Here is a 21502-nt window from a genome sequence, read left to right as displayed (position 1 = left end):
CTCCTCTCTTTTGGAGTCTCTAGAGCCTGTTTTCTCCATCTTTATGTCCATGTTTACCATTTGTGTAGCTTGGCTTTCACTTATAACTGAGAACATGTGATATTTGACTTTCTGTTTCCATGTTAGTTCACTTAAGGCAATGGCCTACAGCTTCATCCAGGTTGCTGCAAAGGACATGATTTGGTTCTTTTTTTATGGCCGCATAGTAGTCCATAGTGTACATATACCACATTTTCTTTATCCAGTCATCTATAAGTGGGCACTTAGGTCGGTTTCATGACTTTGATATTGTAAATAGCGCTGCAATAAACATACAAGTTCAGGTGTCTTTTTTATAGAATGATCTCTTTTTTTTTTTTTTTTTTTGAGACGAAGTCTTGCTCTGTCGCCCAGGCTGGGGTGCAGTGGCTGGATCTCAGCTCACTGCAAGCTCCGCCTCCCGGGTTCCCGTCATTCTCCTGCCTCAACCTCTCGAGTAGCTGGGACTACAGGCGCCCGCCACCTCGCCCGGCTAGTTTTTTTTTTTTTGTATTTTTAGTAGAGACAGGGTTTCACTGTGTTAGCCAGGATGGTCTCGATCTCCTGACCTCGTGATCCACCCGTCTCGGCCTCCCAAAGTGCTGGGATTACAGGCTTGAGCCACCGTGCCCGGCCATAGAATCAAATTTCATTTACTGGGTCAAGTATGTTATTTTGGACAATTTTTTTTTTAAACGGAATCAAAATACTATATGCATTTATATCTATGTGCATTAATTGATTTTATTTCCTGAGTATCCCAGTGGTTTAGTTAGAATGATCCTGAGATTTGGAGTCAGAGTCTTAGTTTTAGTTCATCATTTGCAAGTAGAGGCAAGTTACTAAACTGCTGTTATTTCCTGGTTTTCTTTGTCTTTGAAATATGAATCCTGTATTATAAATTGTTGGAATTATTAGTGAAAAATACATATATCTTAACGGGTATATTTATTATAAACATTAGCCGTCAAGACTTTCCTAGCTGGGCATAGTGGCTCACATCTGTAGTCCCAGCTCTTTGGGAGGCCAAGGTGGGAGGATTGCTTGAGGCCAGGAGTTTGAGACCAGCCTGGGCAACATGGTGAGACACCAACTCTATGAAACAGCAGAAAAAAGGAGCTGGGTGTGGTGGTGCACATCTGTAGTCCTAGCTACTCAGGGAACTGAGGCAGGAAGATTACTTGAGCCCAGGAGTTCAACACTACAGTGAGCCATGATCACACTACTGCATGTTAGCCTAGGCAACAGAGGGAGACCTTATCTCTTACAAAAAAGAAAAAAGAAGCTTTCCTTAGGAATGGTAGTGACTATATCTTCAAGATAATGGTTATAGATATGGAGTTGAAGAAATCTTCCAGGGAGGGAGATTTCACGGGGTAGAAGACTTTGACAGTATTGCTATTAATATTTTATTGAATGTTGGATATACATTATTATGTATATATTTTCTATGTCTTAAATATTTCTTAATTGGTTAAAAAAAAAAATCTTGCTCATGAAATATCTTAACCAGTAAAATGTCTAGGATTTTTCTATCAAAAGACACTACTTACAAGGACACTCTGACGTGTATGCTTCCTAATTCTTCACTTGCTTAGGATCTGCTTGAATCTGGCCCATAGAAGTACTGTATTTACCACATTCTGTACTGGTTTTCATGGTGACTTAAATGCTTGTGAAAAAGTAAAATATTTCATAACCCTGGGCTTGCATTTCTGCGTGACCACAATCAGTTGGTGCTGGGTATCAGCTGCTTCCTTTAGTTGGGGCATGTGCTTCAGAGTTCTCCATACTTCCCTGTGCTTTCTGATACTAATGTCAAATGTCATTTGCCATTTATCATCATAAATGTGTACATTAATGGCTTGATACCTGTAGACATTTTAGTTTATGACTTTTGTATTCAGTAGATATCACAGTCTTCTACTGATATTTTGCTTTGATATTTAATTTGATGTCACATATTTCCAATACTTTGTAACTTTATAAAGCATGGTTACATACATTTTCCCTTAAACATACGACATAAAGTACTCTTTATTGCTTGTTATCTCCTCCTTCTCTAATAACCAATTAGTCCTTTTGTTTTACCAATTAAATATTTTTCACATCTGTGTTGTCCTGTTTGACCTCCTGTTTGACCTTTCTTTTCTTTTTTTTTTTTTTTTTTTTTTGAGACGGAGTCTCGCTCTGTCTCCCAGGTTGGAGTGCAGTGGCCGGATCTCAGCTCACTGCAAGCTCCGCCTCCCGGGTTCACGCCATTCTCCTGCCTCAGCCTCCCGAGTAGCTGGGACTACAGGTGCCCGCCACCTCGCCCAGCTCGTTTTTTGTATTTTTTAGTAGAGACGGGGTTTCACCGTGTTAGCCAGGATGGTCTCGATCTCCTGACCTCGTGATCCGCCCATCTCGGCCTCCCAAAGTGCTGGGATTACAGGCTTGAGCCACCGCGCCCGGCCTGTTTGACCTTTCTGCTATTGTTTCAGCTCAGGCCCTCCTCTCACCTAAAATTCATTAATTGCCACCTAACTGAGCTCCTTTCCTCTAGACATGTTCCTTTCAATTCATCCTCAGAAATATTGCTAATGTGATGTATCAAAGTGCAGATATGATCACATCACCCCTTTGTTTAAAGTTTTTCTAAGTCTCTTCATCTTCCATGGCAGGGGTTGGCACACTTTTTCTTTAAGGTCCAGATAGATACTTTAGACTTTGTTGGTCCTAAGATTCCTGCTACAAATAATGAACTCCTGTTGGTGAGTTGATCACAAAAGCCAGTAGGCACTATGTAAATAAATGGCATGGCCTATGTCCCAGTAAAACTTATTTATGATACCAGGCCACTGGTCCAGGTCTATAGTCTCTTAATCCCTGTTCTGTGATATAAAAGGTTCTCCCAGTCTCCTCACTTGTCTCATCTACCACTCTTCAATCTTGTTTCCTGTAAGTTTTTCAGAAGGACCATTCAAATTCTTAAACTTTTCTGAGCACAACATCATCTTTCTATATCCAGTTATTTATTTTATGCAAGCTGGGTTTCTTTTTACAAAGAGCAAAATATTCTAGTGTATCACATAAATTATTAATTTTGAAGTGATATGCATATATAAAAATGGGGTTATTTTGTTTATTGCAGACAACTTTATAAATGTAAGGATTGAAGTCTCAAGTATGGACAACTTTTTTTTTTAACAGGTCTTTAGTAAAAAGTCATAGTCTTGACATAATTCATGACATAATTTGTTGTTTAATATGTTATCCAAAAATCTCAGAGTGCAGTCACTGGTAGGAAATTAGTTTAGTTTCTTTTTCTTTTCTTTCTTTTTTTAATAATGAAATCTCACTCTATTGCCAGGCTGGAGTACAGCGGGGTGATCTTGGGTCACTGCAACCTCCCGGGTTCAAGCAATTCTCCTGCCCCAGCCTCCCGAGTAGCTGGGACTTTAGGTGCCTGCCACCATGCTCAGCTAATTTTTGTATTTTTCACAGAGACAGGGTTTCACCATGTCGACCAGGATGGTCTCGATCTCTTGACCTCGTGATCCACCCGCCTCAGCCTCCCAAAGTGCTGGGATTACAGGCGTCAGCCACTGAGCCCGGCTGGAAATTAGTTTAGTTTCATTGTTATCAACTGTATTGAATCAAGGTTCACTGAAAAAAACAATTTTAGGAGAGTTCATAGGAGCTGGAAGCATATAAGCCAAATTGTATCCTATCTTCATCACAGTTGTTCCTTTAGATTCCAGTTAGGAAAGCTAAAAATTGGTTTTAGAGTCTGACTTGCCTGAAATATTGAACTTAAATGTTGCTGTTTAAATCCTCATAGATTGCTTGCCTGTTTCTGTGTGCAAAGAAATAACACAAAGTAAGAATATGTTCTGAAATGTGTGTGCTTTGCCTTGTTATTAAATTTCAGTTAATTATGTTATTGCAATTGGTACAATGTTGGATAGTAAGCAAAACTTTTTCCAGGAAAAAAAAATGAAAGCAGCTTATCATTCTTGCATCATATAGACAAATGCAAGATGTGATGGATTTTAATACAAATTATGTTAAAGCTCTTTAAATTTCCTAATATTTGCAAACAAATGGATTCATTTAAAACTACATCTATTAAAACTGACCTGTAAATGTCTTGTATGGTTGATTTTTTTTTCTTCTTCTTTTTTAGCCACCAGCTGAACAGGCCAAAGCCAGACTACAGCTGGTTCTTGAAGCTGCTGGTAAGTGTTGATAATTAACTTTTATTAAATGAAGAAGTGACAGGTAAACCCTAGGCTGGTAGCATGCTTAGAAGTGAGTCAAAAAGAAAACTATTTTTACATATCCTCACAAATTTATCAGATCTAGATTATATGTATGGCCATATATTATCTGAAATATTTATTGCTGCAGTATAATGCTAAGTGTATTGCTAATAGGTCATTCTTTACCTTTTCATTTGTAAAATTGGCTTCACTTTTAGTTTTTTATTTTGACGAAGCCCAGTTGATTAATTTGTCTTTTATGTACTATGGTTTTGCTGACATGTTTAAAAATTCTTTGACTAATCCCAGATTATGATTTTTTTCTTACATTTTCTTTCTTTTGAAAGAAAAATTAAAATGGAGGAGTCTTAAATGTAATGTGTAAAACCATAAAACTTTATATTTTATGGCTTTTATTTATATAAAATATAACTTTATATTTTATGGTTTTGCACGTTACATTTGAGACTAATTCTTCCATTTTAATTTTTTAAATAAGGTGTAAAGTTTAGGTTGAGATTGTCATTATTCTAAAGAAAATTATCTCAGTGTCATTTAGTGATTTCCCCAGTTACATTGGACTAACTCACTGGACTGTATGTTCTGGATACCATGTACTCTTCAAGTGCTGTATGTGTTATTTCTCAAAGTCAAATAATGCTTTGACTTTGATTTTAGATATCATGTTCACTTGCATATAGACATTAAATACTTTACTTTTTAAAAACATATAAGATCTGTATTTTCTGAGTACTGATATTTTACTTTGAATCTTAATGTGCTCTTTCTTCAAAAATGTATATAACTTATTCAACAATAAGTTGTACTGAGTAGTGCAGTAGTCCTCTCTTATACATGGTGGATATCTTCCAAGCGTCCAGTTGATGTCTCAAACCATGGGTAGTACAAAACCCTGTATCTATATCTATACTTATCTGTCATATCTAATTTATATCTGTATCTAGATACACACATACATATACACATGCTGTATTTTTCCTATACATACATACCTATGATAAAGTTTAATTTATAAATTAGGTAAGAGATCAATAATGATAATAAAATGGAACAGTTATAATAATATACTTTAATAAATATAAATATGGTTTCTTTCTCTTTGTCTCAAAATATCTTGTACTATAATCACCTATTTTTGGACCACAGTTGACCGCAGGTAACTGAAACCACAGAAAATGAAACTGCAGCTGCATATAACGGGGGACTACTGTATATATTTCTTAAAATTTTTTACTATACAGAGCTCATAATTTCCAGCTGGAAAAATGAGAACTCTATTTTAACATCAAAAGTTAATTTCAGACCACCAAATGATAGTAGTTATGTTTTTAGGATTCATTGATCAAGAAAATACATATGTGCATATTGATTCAAGGATCTCTTGCATTAGCTCTTTGTGTTCTCATTTAAAGGATACACAGTCTAAAGATTGGGAAGTCCAGTGTGAACGATATACTAGCTTCCTGAGTTACTAATAGAAGTAACTTACCATGTAGGTAAAAAGATTGACAAATGTTTTAGTTTTGATGAAGTGTCTCTGTACTCCTCCTTATTACTCTAAAAATAATTTATAGTTTATATTTCTCTCTTATTTGTTTTATCTTTAGAAAACAGTACTTACTAAAATTTTGTTAATTTTTTAAAATATTTTCACTCAAATAAAGTATACTGTAGGATGTCTAATTAATTTGATTCTTTATCATTTACATAATATGCCTGGCATTTTGCTTTGAAAAAATATTTCCAGCTCATAATTGAGTATTCCAGCTCATAACTGAGTAAACCCTTGCTTTGAAGGAAAATATTTATGTTGCCTAGCACAGAAAACATTTGTTTCCACAAATGCAATTTTAAATAATTTTATTTCATAGTTTTATTCAGTTTAAAAAAATATTTAGCATGATTTTGAAGTACATTACAAAATAGATGTGATACTCCAGACCTCACAGTGTATAACTTGCTTATATCCATCTGAATTGTCATCCCTCACATTTAACTTTAATGTTCTAAATTGTACCTAAGGATAAAGAGCTAGATTCTGTGAATTTGAGAAACGTCCAAAATTATGACAATTTTCAAGTTAAAAAATTTATTTTGGCCTAGGCCTAGATAAGCAAAAGACAGACCTTAGCTAAATGTTCAATTTTTTAAGTCACTCTTTTTTATTGAATATTTATGTTGTTCATCTTTTCTCTCTTACCAGTAACACTGTAATGAACATCCTCTTATACATTGTGTTAGTCATATTTTATTTTATTCTGGGGGAGATTTGTTACTATAGAAATGAGTTTGTGAGGTCAGAGGGTATTAACATTTTAGGCTGGTCCAAAAATAATTACGGTTTTGGCTAAACCTCAGTTACTTTTGCACCAATTTAATAGAATGGTTTTTTGTATATTTTTGCTGAATTGTTTTATAAAGCTTTGTGCTGCTTTTCATTGCCACTGGTTAAGTAATCGTTTCACTAGAATTACTTTTTGATACCAGTTCCGTGAATATATTGCTGTATAATGTGATATAACATATTACACCTTTTTGAAAAATAATCGTTTTATTTTTAATGAGAACTTGTGACATAGTAGAGGGCAAGTAGATGGATAGGCAACTTACTGTCAAGGTTCTAGTTCTCTTTTTGGTGATGAATTTTAAGGTGTTCATTATATTGTTAAAAATAAGCAAATAAATAAGAAGAACTTGAGACCTGTCTGGTAAGTTTTGCAGTCCAGCCTAGTCTCAAGGTTGAGATAAATGGATAGGGAAGTCTAGTAGTAGCCATTGTCACATTGGAGTTCACTGAGGTTCCTAGGAAAAAGACCTTGATTTGGGGTCCTTAAAAGTGGGCATGGGCAAAGACTTATGCTAGATTCTTGAGGCAGGATTAATTTTAGCCTCACAAGCAGCATAACTTGATATATAAGGTTCATATGTAGATATCCTTCTGATTAGACTTAGTTGTTTACTCTAGCTCTGAGTCCCAGAAGAAAGTTTTATGTTTAACTATTGCATTGTAATTGATTATATTAGTAAATGTTAATGATGTTACTGGTTTGGAATTAAAATCTCTTTCGAATATTTAGCCATGATTTTTAGTGATGTGACTCTGAAAGTCCATATGAAAGACTAAAATAAGATTAAACAAAATGTAACTATAGGGTGTTACGATTATTATATCAAACAAATTTGAGTCTGAGATTTTATTGTATTTGGGTCAGGATCATACTTTATATGTACTAAACTATTGCATATTTGTACTTTGGTTCAAAACCTTGGACATTTTATCTTTGACTCTTTTATAGGCAATAATTCACCTAGACTTAATGATTCTGATTTTGAAAAATTGTTTGTATTTATCCCTTTATTGTCTCTCCCACTGCCATCTCCTTAGTCTAGATGCCAAACATATCACTCACGGCTTATTCCATTACCTCCTAATTGGCTTCCTGCTTCAATTCTATTACTTCTCTAGAGAGACACTAATGAATAGTGGAAAGATCCTAAGCCTGCCATCACCACTTGCTCTGTAACTTTGAGCAATTTAATGTTTATTGTTTAGCCAAAACAGAGGGTTTTTTAAATCAAATATGACAGATGTGTGTTTTTTTCTAGTTCATTGAGGTGAAATTTACATAACATAAAATTAATTATAATTGCTTAAAGTGAACAATTCAGTGGCATTTAGTACATTCACAGTGTTGTACAACCATCAACTCTATCTAGTTCTAAACAATGCCATCACTCCAGAGTGAAACCCCTTACCTACTAACAGTTTCTCCCCACGTTCCTTTCCCCCAAGCCCTTGACAACCACCATTCTCCCTCTGTCTCTATTTGTCTATTCTGGATATTTCATATAAATGGAATCCTACAATATGTGACCTTGTGTGTCTGGCTTCCTTCATTTAGTATGTTTTGAAGATACAGACACATAATATGTCAGTACTTCATACTTTTTTATTGCTAAATAATATTTATACACACACACACACACACACACACACAACTTGTTTATCCATTGATGGAAATTTGAGTTTTTTCTACCTTTGTTCTATTGTGAGTACATTTGAATATGTGTATATAGGTACTTGTTTTGAGTACCTGTTTGGAGGTTTTTTAGGTATATACCTAGGAGGGTGATAGTGGGGTCATTTGATAATTCTGTGTTTAATTTTCTAAGAAACCACAAAACATTTTCCACAGCAGCTGAACCATTTTACTTTCCCACCAATAGCCGTGTATAAAACAGTTCCCCCTATTGCCTCAGCTACACCATATCACACATTGAAGTTACCTATTCGAAAGTATTTATATTTGAGGGCTTCTCTTTCCCATAATTTCTTTATCTGTAAGTGGGAAAGATAATAACTACCATGTAGGGCTGTTATGAAAATAATAACATGTGAAATACCTAGCCGAGAGCCTGAAAAGTGGTTGCCACCAGAAAATGTGTATTTCATCTTGATTTTTGTGGACACCACTGCCAGATGATTCTTTGGTGTTATCGGAGCTTTGGGTTGTTGCTTTTCTGGCCGGAAAACTCTGTGTGGCTGCTGCAACAGAGCAGGTAGCAGCACGGGCACCCGCTCTCTGAGAGGCTGCGGCTGGACCAGGCACACTACAAGCAGCTTCCACAACTGACACCCAGGAACACGGTGGCACCCGGAAGCTTGAAGATCCCGGGAACTGCAGGGTCCCAAGGAGGGAGCCACAGTCCTGGTTCTAGGAGCTTCTGGGTCTGAGCTCCCCAAAGCACCACAGTTTTTCTCTCCTTCTCTTTGCCTGCAACATGGTGAGCAAGGAGCGTGTCTCAGTCCTGTTTGTGTTATAGCTCTTTTAGCCTCCCTATTCATTGGGTCCCGAGTTCTTGTCCTGCAACCAGGAAGAATTAGGTGCACAGACAAGTGGGGGGTGAGCAAGATGAAGACGAGCTTTGTTGAGCAATAGAACAGCTCAGAGGGGACCCACAAAGGGTAGTTCTTTCCACAGCCAGAGTGTCCTAATGAGTGTTCAGCTCCTGACAGAGAGTAGCTCCTCTCTGCTAGGCAGGTTGTCCCAACAAGTGTTCAGTTCCCAGCAGAGAGGGTAGCTCCTCTCTGCTACTGGTCATCCCATGGTCTGCAGCTCTCTGCAGAGAGAAGGCCCTAAAGTGGATGTCTCCTCTCTGCAGGCAGGTCATCCCATCATGTCTGCAGCTCTCAGCAAAGAGGAAGCCCTAGAGTGGGTGGCTCCTCTCTGTAGGCGGGTCCTCCCCTTGTCTCTGCGGTGCTCAGCAGAGAAGGTAGCCTCTCTCTGCAACTGGTCCTCCCATCTTCTCTCCATCCTCTTTTCTGCTCTGGCTGAGCCCAGGGCTTTTATGGGCCTTAGATGGGGAGGAAGTGCACACTGATTGGTCCATGGGCAGCCATGGGCAGGCCCAGAAAAGGCACCAGAAGTCCCCACTACAGTCCATAGGACTGGCAGCCCAGCTGCCAGCCTTCAGGCCCTCTCTGGATTGAAGGTAGAGCCTCGCCTATCCCCTTCTGCCCAGGAGACCTTCTGCCTCCTGCCACCATCCATGACACCCAGGCTGCTTGCAATAAGGGACATCTGCAGGCCAGTACCCAGCCACCCTCAACCCTCCGCCTTCAGCTTCACCTGTAACTTGTGCTTGTCAGTGCCCAAAGTCTGGAGGGGGCCAAGGCAGCAAAGGGCTGGTGTGTCCATGCTGCCCCATGCATGCAGTGTGCAAACACCTGGCCAGGCTGTGACAGCACCTGGGCCTGGCCCCAGCCCTGCCCTGAGATTGGAGCAGGTGCCAGGAGCGGAGAGAGGCCGGGCAGCAGGAGCAGGCACCCTCAAGCCTGCAAGGGCAAGGCGGAGGCCTTCCTGAGCTAAGAGTGCAGAGACCTGGGTCCACAGCCTCAACTTGGGGGCTACAGCTGTGCTCAGGAGGGCAGGGCTGCTGCCTGTTCCTGGCCTCTGTCAGCTCCATGGATCATGCAGCCCCAGCTGTGTCCCTAACAGCCTGGGGTGGGGTTCCAGGTCCTCACTGGGCCCAGGCTGGTGACTGGGGCAGGAGAGATGTCTCTGCAAGCTCCCCCTGTGGCCCCGGCTCTCAGGGATGGCCTGGAGCTCCTCCTCACCCATCTGGCAGCTCTTCTTGATTAAGGTGGCGGTTAGAGGGGGCCTAGGGCGCCTCCTGGAGTGTGCCTGGCTGTTGGGAATGTCAGGCCTGGCAGTCACCCAAATGTGGGGCAGACAGACCCTGGGGACATGGCCCCAGGCAGCCCTTGGCAGAGCGTCCTCCCAAGGTGCAGGAACCCAGTGCCCTCAGCAGGGCAGCCGTGCTGCTGGCCAGGTCCTCAAAGTGGGCCCTGCTGGCCCCCAAAGCACAGCCCCCAGCTCCTGCTCCCTCCCTGCACCCTCCCTCCCTGCAGCAGCAGTGGGCAAGAGCAGCGACATGGTGCCAGGGTCCAGAACCACAGAGGCTCTGGGCATTGGGGCAGGTCTCAACCAGCCATAGGAGGGTGGAGGCGGCACAGCCAGCTGCCTTGGGGACACGGGGCACAGGGGACCCACTACCGCTATTGCTGCTCCCGTAGCCACTTCTGCTGCCCCCACCCATGCCTCCCCAACTGTGGACAGCCCACTGCTGCCATCATTGTGTACCATATGTTAATGCCACCCTTTGCTCAAAATTACTCAGTGGTTCTCACTTGCTTACAAAATCAGTTTTACCTTTCTATGCTTAAGGTTCTAAAGTTCTGTACAGTGGATCCACAACCTTTTCTAACTTTATCTTCTAGAATTCGTTACTGTGCCTTTTTCGTTGGTCTTCAAGTTTCCCGTATTCTTTTCTACCTGGGAAGCTTTGCACATTGTTTTTCTCTTCTATAAATGCCTTGTTTCTTCCTTTTCCCCCTCTCCAAACACTTCAAGACTCTTCTAAAACAAGATTTCCACATTATTTCCCTGACCATTCCAGTACTTAATCTTTCTCTCCTCCTTTGAATTCTTTTAGTCCTGTCTTTGCACACCATTTATATTGATACTTATTCATACACTGCTGATATTAATATTTAGTTGTTTCATGAACGTTATACTTATTTTTCCAATAAAATAAACTTCCAAAGGTCAGGAACTATATATTTAGCCAGACATGGTGGCTCACTCCTGTAATCCCAGCACTGTGGGAGGCCAAGAGGGGAGGATCACTTGAGCTCAGGAGTTCGAGACCAGCCTAGGCAAACATGGTAAAACCCTGTCTCTACAAAAAATACAAAAATTAGCCAGGCATGGTGGCACATGCTTCTGGTCCTAGCCTCTTGGGAGGCTGAGGTGGGACAGTTGGTTGTGCCCAGGAAGTCGAGGGTTCCGTGAGCTGTGACTGAGCCACTGCACTCCAGTATGGGTGACAGAGTGACACCCTGTCTCAAAAATAAATAGAAACTATATTTAAAACTTCTGCATCTTTCCCAGCAGTTTTAACAATACCTATAGTAGTACTACATCAGAAAAAATTTTAGCTGTTAATCTTTTGTAAGCAAGTCATTGTAGAGAAACAGAGGATCTAGCTGTCTGAAAAACCTTTAGATGTTGGTGTGCTCATTTTGACCACTGTTTGATGGATTTTATAATAAATATACTAAGATGTTACCTAGCTTTAAAAGCAGAAGATACATGACATAACCTGGCTTTTTACACTTAAACTGTTAGACAGTGCTTGACAGAAAAGACAGTATAACATGATTATTTCACAGGGGATGGAGGGAAAATAGGAAGTTTAGGTAAGGTCTCCTTTGTCTCCATCACTTTTGCTCTTGCTTTTCTTTGTCTTGATAACCCAATTCCAAACATTATCTGGATTTTCTGCAAAAATGTATTATCATCTTATCCCAAATGTGTTCATGGGTCTAAAGAATTTGGAAGAGAGATTTTTCCAAAAGATATTTTCTATCAGTATGAGAAGACAATACCTGTAACACAGTTTTCTTTGAAGCCTCCTCAATACTTTACTTTTGATAGAATTGACACATACACTTTAAAATTATATTTCTAATGTTATAAGAAAAGGTAGAAATTTCTTTTTGTGCATATGTGGTAAAACAACTTATAAAATCTCTGCATAACAGTATTTCATTTTCTGCATAGTATCTACAACTTTTTGTATTGTACCTTATAGTTTTTAAAACACTTTAATAAATCTTTATCTTTTGATTCATATCACTTCATGGAGAGTTAAGTCCAGTTTACAAATATTCTGAAAGCTTAAGTGACTTGTAAAAAATTACAGAGCTAATAAGTGATAGAATCAGGACTTAACTCCAGTGATTTCTGACTCTCCAGCTACTTCTTTTTTTTTTTTTTGGACATAGTCTTACTCTGTTATGCAGGCTGGAGTACAGTGGCACAAGCTCAGATTACCGCATCCTGTCTTCCAGGTTCAAGAGATTCTCCTGCCTCAGCTTCCCAAGTAGCTGGGATCACAGGTGCGTGCCACCACACCCAGCTAATTTTTTGTATTTTTGGTGAAGACAGGGTTTCACCATGTTGGCCAGGCTGGTCTCGAACTCCTGACCTCAAGTGATCTGCCCACTTCGGCCTCCCAAAGTGGTGAGATTACAGGCGTAAGCCCCCGCGCCCAGCCCTTGAGCTACTTCTGGTTCATAAGTTAAATACCTGAGTTATGTTAGGCAGAAAGAAAGGCAATAGATAATATTACAAAATGCATAACCTTATTCTATAAGACTTCATTCTATAATTATCTTACAATAAAATAATTTCTATCCTCAAGTAAGCCTTTGATTCTAAAGTAAGTTTTCTTATTGATACCACAAAGGGGGTAAAGCATCTTTTAGGAACAATAAGTTATTTTCCTTGACTATGTAGAGTCTTTATAGTAGCTAAATTTATAACTTTAAAAAATCTAAAGTAATGTTTTATGATTTTTTTTCTAACACCTAACTGTGTACATGAATTTCAGGGACCCTTCGTAGGAGAGAAACTGGTTAAGTATTATCAAAACACAGATCAGTTACACGTACTATATCCAGGTGATAAGCTTTGCTGAGTAATACGCTGTAAGTGCCTCACCCCATCCCAATTTTTCTGCAGCCTATTAAACTGAGATTTTATTCTCTTAGTTGCCCATTAAATACCTGGGAACCAAGTCCTGACCCTTTCTCTTCATAGCCATGTGATCCTTAGAAGTCCCAACACTTGTCTAAAGTCCGTTGTAGTGTTAAATATGTGTAATTCAAAGAATTACGAATGAGATTGCCTTGATAATGTTGTACTGTTTCTGAGGAGCATAGAAAGCTACCCTGCTTTACCCTGATTTAAAGCTGAAAGAGGTTTTGTCTGTCGGTTTCTGACCACTCACTATCTATGGCTCTGAGAAATAGGCTTGATTTATTTTGAGAGAGCCTTTCAGGGCAACCCCCCCCCAAAAAAAAAAAGAGCAAGAGAGTGAAATGTTAATTTTTATTTCATATAAATAGTTTACAGACTTCTTTTTTTCCCTACATTGGCTTATGCTTGATTGTGTTTTGGTAGTCCAGATTTATATTGTTTCACTAACAAACTGTGAGCTTGAGCAGGTCAGTTTTTATTTACTATCCTGTAGTTTCCTCATCTGTAAAACAGAGATACTAATAGTACATAACTAATGGGTTATTGTTATGGATTTAAATGAGTTAATATTTGTAAAACACTTATAGCAGTACCTGATACATAGTAAGTATTCAGTTAATGTTAGCAGTAAGTATGAAAGACAATATTGTATGGTGGTGAAGTCCTCAAGTCAGGTGGCTTGGGCGCCATTCCTAGCTCCCATGTTTACTGATGAAACCATAGGAAAATTGTTAAAACCTGCTGAGCTTCATTTTTTTATTAACAGAACGGGAATAATAATAATATGTACCTTATAGAGATTTATAAATTAATAAAGTCTATAGAGAGATTGGGAATGGGAATTATAATAATGTGTACCTTATAGAGCTCTATAAAGAAATTAATAAAGTCTTTAGCACCTAGCACATAACTGAGCATTCTATAAATGTTAACTAGTAGTAGTAGTTTTTTATGTCATTACCAAAGTGACTTTATGAGATATTTAAAGAAGTTGAGCTACATGTCCTCCTCATACCAGTATGCTTATGCAGTTAAAAGACACTATCAGGAATTAAGAATAGTGCTTTTATTTCTTTTTTTTTTTTTTAATTATACTTTAAGTTCTGGGATACATGTTCCAAACATGCATGTTTGTTACAAAGGAATACACGTGCCATGGTGGTTTGCTGTACCCATCAACCTGTCACCTACATTAGGTATTTCTCCTAATGCTGTCCCTCCCCAGCCCCACTACCCCACAACAGGCCCTGATGTGTGATGTTCCCCTCCTTGTGTCCATGTGTTCTCATTGTTCAACTCCCACTTATGAGTGAGAACATGCGGTGTTTGGTTCCTGCGTTAGTTTGCTGAGAATGATGGTTTCGAGCTTCATCCATGTCCCTGCAAAGGATATGAACTCATCCTTTTTTATGGCTACATAGTATTCCATGGTGTATATGTGCCACATTTTCTTTATCCAGTCTATCACTGATGGGCATTTTGGTTGGTTCCAAGTCTTTGCTATTGTGAACAGTGCTGCAGTAAATATATGTGTGCATGCATCTTTATAGTAGAATGATTTATAATCCTTTGGGTATGTACCCAGTAATGTGATTGCTGGGTCAAATGGTATTTCTGGTTCTAGATCCTTAAGGAATCGCCACACTATCATCCACAATGGTTGAATTAATTTACACTCCCACCAACATTGTATAAATGTTCCTATTTCTCCACATCCTCTCCAGCATCTGTAGTTTCCTTACCTTTTAATGATCGCCATTCTGACTGGCATGAGAAGATATCTCATTGTGGTCTTGATTTGCATTTCTCTAATAACCAGTGATGATGAGCTTTTTTCTATATGTTTGTTGGCCACATAAATGTCTTCTTTTGAGAAATGTCTGTTCATATCCTTTGCCCACTTTTTAATGGGGTTGTTTTTTTCTTGTAAATTTGTGTAAGTTCCTTGTAGATTCTGGATATTAGCCCCTTGTCAGATGGGTAGATTGCAAAAATTTTCTCCCATTCTGTAGGTTGCCTGTTCACTCTGATGATAGTTTCTTTTGCTGTGCAGAAGCTCTTTAGTTTAATTAGATCCCATTTGTCTATTTCAGCTTTTGTTGCCATTACTTTTGGTGTTTTAGTCATGAAGTCTTTGCCCATGCCTATGTCCTGAATGGTATTGCCTAGGTTTTATTCTAGGGTTTTTATGGTTGTAGGTCTTACGTTTAAGTCTTTAATCCATCTTGAGTTAATTTTTGTATAAGGTGTAAGTAAGGGGTCCAGTTTCAGTTTTCTGCATATGGCTAGCCAGTTTTCCCAACACCATTTATTAAATAGGGAAACCTTTCCCCACTGCTTGTTTTTGTCAGGTTTGTCAAAGATCGGGTGGTTGTAGATGTGTGACATTATTTCTGTCTTCTCTGTTCTGTTCCATTGGTTGATATATCTGTTTTGGTACCAGTACCATGCTGTTTTGGTTACTATAGTCTTGTAGTATAGTTTGAAGTCAGGTAGTGTGATACCTCCAGCTTTGTTCTTTTTGCTTAGGATTGTCTTGGCTATATGGGCTCTTTTTTTTGGTTCCATAGGAAATTTAAAGTAGTTTTTTTCTAATTCTGTGAAGAAAGTCAGTGGTAGCTTAATGGGGTTAGCATTGAATCTATAAATTACTTTGGGCAGTATGGCCATTTTCACGATATTGATTCTTCCTATGCATGAGCATGGAATTTTTTTCCCATTGGTTTGTGTCCTCTCCTATTTCCTTGGGCAGTGCTTAGTAGTTCTTGAAGAGGGAGGTCCTTCATATCCCTTGTAAGTTGGATTCCTAGGTATTTTATTCTCTTTGTAGCATTTGTGAATGGGAGTTCACTCATGATTTGGCTCTCTGTCTGTTATTCGTGTATAGGAATGCTTGTTATTTTTGCATATTGATTTTGTGTTCTGAGACGTTGCTGAAGTTGTTTATCAGCTTAAGGAGATTTTGGGCTGAGATAACAGGATTTTCTATATATACAATCATGTCATCTGCAAACAGCAACAGTTTGACTTCCTCTCTTCCTATTTGAATACCCTTTATTTCTTTCTCTTGCGTGATTGCCCTGGCCAGACCTTCTAATACTTTGTGGAATAGGAGTGGTGAGAGAGGGCATCCTTGTCTCGTACCAGTTTTCAAAGGGAATGCTTCCAGCTTTTGCCCATTCAGTATGATATTGGCCCTGGGTTTGTCATAAACAGCTCTTATTATTTTGAGATACATTCCATCAACACCTAGTTTATTGAGATTTTTTTTGCATGAAGGGGTGTTGAATTGTATCGAAGACCTTTTCTGCATCTATTCAGAAAATCATGTGGTTTTTGTCATTGGTTCTGTTTATGTGATGGATTACGTTTATTGATTTGAGTATGTTGAACCAGCCTTGCATCCCAGGGATGAAGCTGACTTGATCATGGTGAATAAGCTTTTTGATGTGCTGCTGGCTTCGGTTTCCCAGTATTTTATTGAGGATTTTTGCATTGATGTTCATCAAGGAATATTCAATATGGTCTGAAATTTTCTTTTTTGTTGTATCTATGCCACATTCTGGTATCAGGATGATGCTGGCCTCATAAAATTAGTTGGGGAGGAGTACTTCTTTTTCAAGAATAGTACTTTTAAAACAAAACAAATGAATAAAGCCTTAAATAGTTTAGTTGACTTGGACATTAGTTATAGCTTTTTTTTTTTTTTTCAATCAAGTATGGTTTATGGAAACTTCAAAATTCGATGTCAAATTTAATAGCTTTGATACAAATCAATTTACTAATGTTAATTTATCTTCCAGTTTCCAACAATGAATGTGGCTTTTAGCTTTTTGTTAATCTAAAAAGATAAAATTGGTGTGTCCTAAAGAGAATCTCTAAGTAAATTACTTTACTTAGAAAGTATAAGTTGTTTGTTTTAACATCAGTTACACATTTATATTTGAGTGGCTGTTATTTACCCTAATGATGTTTAGTAGGGAAAAAAAAGGTATCAGCTAGATTCTGACAATATCACAGCAACTTGCCATGTTTGAGCAGATGTTAAGCAGACAGTAGTTGAATGTTAATTTTGAGAGGGTGATATGTTTAAGCCTAGATGAAGTATGTTGCTTGTGAGCTTTCTAGACTCGAGTACAATGCTGGATCTCTGGGGAGAATTTTAAAGTTAAACCTCTTTCTTTTGGGTCCTCTATATGGACTCTCTCAAGTCAGTATAAAGCAGATCATCCCTAGGCTAAAGCCCTTCAGCTTTTGTTATTGGGCTCTGTAGACCTGTAATTAGGCCTCCTGGCAGGCCTTGCAGGCCAGTTAATGGTCATATGGAGTTTCTGTGAGGCAGACTGGCTTTGTATAAATCCTGGGTAGGAATACGTTTATGGGTCACTTCCTACCAGGACCATGCTTTGTCCTTATGCCCCACGGGCTGACAGGGAGCAGGTTCCCTTGACCATGGACTGTTCAATGTGCAACTCAAAATCTACTCCACTAATCCCCAGTGTAAACAGAGGATTTAGAAGGGCTTCTGTCACTTACAGTTGCCAATTCACTTGGGTGTCTGTGAATTTGTTTTCCCTGACTTCGTTATTGAAGGACGGACAAGTGTATGACATTTGGATGCTTGTTTATATATTAGATATATGGGTCTTTTTCAGTGGTTTTAAAATCATTGTAACTAATTTATCTATTGTAAAATTATGTAATGACTTGTTTAGAATTAATTCCCCTTTAATATCTTTAAATTTAAGCCATTAAAATAGCCATACTGATAGTCTACCTATTCTTATAGGAGAAATTATAGGTCTGTTTTATTGGATAAGAGTAAAAGAACATTATGTAAATAAATTTACCAAAAAATGATTAATTTGGATTTCAGATAAGTCAAAGAAATAATTAATGTAGTGAAATGAAAAATACAGCCTTTATGCATTTTTATATTAAGTAAAATTTCTAGTTTAGTGTAACAGAGCTTTTGAAAGGAATATCAGATCATTTTATAAAATGCTTAATAAAAATATGATTCATGAAGTATTTAAAATAATGAGTGCCATTTACTGAGCATCTACTATGTGGTAAGTAATTTATATACATTTTCACATATTTTAAATAATTGATCCATGTTTCCTAGCCAAGCAAAATATTTGGAGTTTAAGAAAATTATAACTGAGTTTTCATTTTATTTAATCTTTTTATTATAATTTTCTGTTTGTTGCTAAGATTAGGATTCAATTCTAAAATATGTGTACATTGCAAAGAAGGAACTATCACCTGTCTTCCTGTGAGCCATTTTTTATTTTAGGGGAAAATGATGAATACTTTCCCATGTCTCATCTAGTAAATCATTGCTCAGTATTTTGCATTTTGTGATGTAAAAATGGTTCATGACAGATGTGGCTGAAAAGACCACATACGTAGACTGTATGATTTTAGTCTGGTGGAACTAATAGGATCACTCATTACATTTTAGGCCCTGGGGTTTCTTTTTTCTTTCATAATAAAATTTTTTTAAAAACTGTTTAAATAGACTGGCCCTTCACATGTGTGAGTACAGCATCTTCTCCTAAATTTAGAAAGAGTGGATGGCAACAAATAATCCTTTCTCTTTCAGAAAATTTTTGTAATGTTTATTCAGTGTTAACTGTTATTTTTAAATTGTCTTGTCATCCCAAAAAAGCTGAGATGTTGTTCTATATTTGTAAAGGATTTCTTTGAATTTTGTTTAGCAAAACAAGAATATGTATTTTTACAGATTCCAAGACCTGTGAATTCAATTGAGTTATACATTAATAAAAACAAGTTTTGCAAGTGTTCAAATAATTTCTTGCAACAAAAAAACATACAATAGAAAGTTTTGGTGTTCACTTACAACTAGGAGAATCATAGTGTAACTTGTCTTTTTTCCTTTTTAAAAAAATATACTTGGTGAATTTGTTGAAATGGAAGTAATATAGATATAATTTAGAATTTTTTAAAAGCTCCTGAGCAGTGTGAAGAATTTTGTCCTATTTTGGTTTTACCAAAAGTTAATATATATATTGAAAAATACCTAGATGATGTACATTATATCACTTGTATTGGTATTGTCTCTGGATAATGGGATTTAGGGTTATAAAAAACTTGTTTTTGCTTATCTTTATTTTCTGATTTTTCTGTGGTTATGAAGAGAACCTGAAGAGGTCTAGCAAAGGTTTAATTTAAACATGATAAAACTCCCCAGTATTTAGTATAAAATTTAAAATTTTGACAAATGTATGTAGCTGTGTCACTTTGACCAAAGATTTTACCAAAGAACCTTTACATTACTCCAGAAGGTTTCTTTGTTCTCATTTGAAGTCAATTCTCTCTCCCTATTCCTGGACCTTAGCAACCACTAATCTGCTTTATGTCACTAGAGTTTTGCTATTTTTAGAATGCGTTGTAAATGAAATCATATAATATGTCGTGTTTTGTATCTGTAGTCGTTCACTTGGTGTAATGCTTTTTGGATTTGTTCGTGTCGTTGTGAGTGTTCTTTTTTTTTTTTTTTTTTTTAACTGCTGAATAGTATTTCGTTTTCTGGCTATACCAGTTTGTTTATTCATTCAGCAGTTGGACACAAATAAATTGTTTCAGTTTATGGTTTTTATGAGTAAAGCTTATATGGACGTTTGTGTACAAGTCTGTTGGAACACGTTTTCGTTTATTTTGAGTTATTACTTAGGAATGGGATTGCTAAGGAAGAAGAATGGAGTTGGAATTATTTAGGTTATATAGTAAGTGGAGCTTTAACTTTATAAGTCACTGCCAAAATTTTATCCAAATTGGTTGTACCATTTTGTATTTTCACAAGCATTGTATGAAAGTTTGCTTCATTTGTTCCATATCGTTGACATTACTTGGTGGTGTTGACTTTTTTTCTGTTTAATTTTTGCCCTTTTATTGAGTGTGTTGTACTTCATTTACTTTAATGTGCCTTCCTGTGATGACTAATGATGTTGAGCATCTTTTCATGCAATCATTTATCATCTGTATACTTTTTGAAGTATCTGCTCATATCTTTTGCCTATTTTTAAAAGAAATTATTTATATTGTTGAGTTGTAGTTATTTATATATTCTAAATACAAATCAGTCATGTACTTCATAAGTATTTTCTCCCAGTCCTTGTCTTGCTTATTTTCTTAACAATGGTTTTTAAAATTAATGGTATGTATACAGCAAAATGTACCTTTTAAAGTGACAGTTCTTTAATTTTCAATAAGTGCAAATGGTCAAGTAACAGCTCTGAGAATCTAATTGTAGAACAATCCTATCGTTCCCCCAAATTCCCCCATACCCCTTTTTTTGTGAACCCACTACTCCTGACTCCTGGAAACCACTGATCTATTTTTTTGTCCTTACACTTGAATTTTTCTGAAATGTCTTATAAATAGACTCCTAATATGTAGACTTTGAGTCTGGCGTTTTTGACTTAGCATCATGCATTTGAGATTTATCCGTGTTGTTGCATATATCAGTAGCTTATTTACTTTTTATTGCTGAGTAGTATTCCATTGTGTGAATTAGTTAATTGAAGGATGCTGTTGTTTCTAATTTGAGGCAATTATGAATTAAACCATTATAACTTTCTCAGTTTAGATATTGTGTGAACGTGAGGTTTTGCTCTACTTGGGCAAATACCTAAGACTAGGATGCTGGCATAATAACTTTGTGTTTGGCCTGGCGCGGTGGCTCAAGCCTGTAATCCCAGCACTTTGGGAGGCCGAGACGGGCGGATCATGAGATCAGGAGATCGAGACCATCCTGGCTAACCCGATGAAACCCCGTCTCTACTAAAAAATACAAAAAACTAGCCGGGCGAGGTGGCGGGCGCCTGTAGTCCCAGCTACTCGGGAAGCTGAGGCAGGAGAATGGCGTAAACCCGGGAGGCGGAGCTTGCAGTGAGCTGAGATCCGGCCACTGCACTCCAGCCTGAGCGACAGAGCAAGACTCCGTCTCAAAAAAAATAATTAAAAAAAATAATAATAACTTTGTGTTTAACATTATGAGAAACTGCAAACTGTTTTCCAAAGTGACTGAACTATGTTTTGCTCCCAACAGCAGTCTATAGGAAATCCAGTTGTTCCACATGCTTG

General features: G+C 37.7%; 1 protein-coding gene across 1 annotated transcript in view; it reads left to right on the top strand.

Annotated features, from left to right (window-relative positions):
• RSRC1 (arginine and serine rich coiled-coil 1) overlaps positions 1-21502 on the top strand; it is a 438117-nt gene that overhangs the window by 242307 nt on the left and 174308 nt on the right. Inside the window, exon 6 of the mRNA XM_033203207.1 lies at positions 4187-4238. Coding sequence (XP_033059098.1) covers positions 4187-4238 — 52 coding nt within the window. The remainder of the gene's footprint in view (positions 1-4186; positions 4239-21502) is intronic.

The sequence above is a fragment of the Trachypithecus francoisi genome, unplaced genomic scaffold (assembly GCF_009764315.1).
Source record: "Trachypithecus francoisi isolate TF-2019V2 unplaced genomic scaffold, Tfra_2.0 Lachesis_group0, whole genome shotgun sequence".
NCBI classification, from domain to species: domain Eukaryota; kingdom Metazoa; phylum Chordata; class Mammalia; order Primates; family Cercopithecidae; genus Trachypithecus; species Trachypithecus francoisi.
The sequence above is the reverse complement of the archived record's forward strand: the minus strand, read 5'-3'. Positions and strand labels throughout refer to the sequence as shown.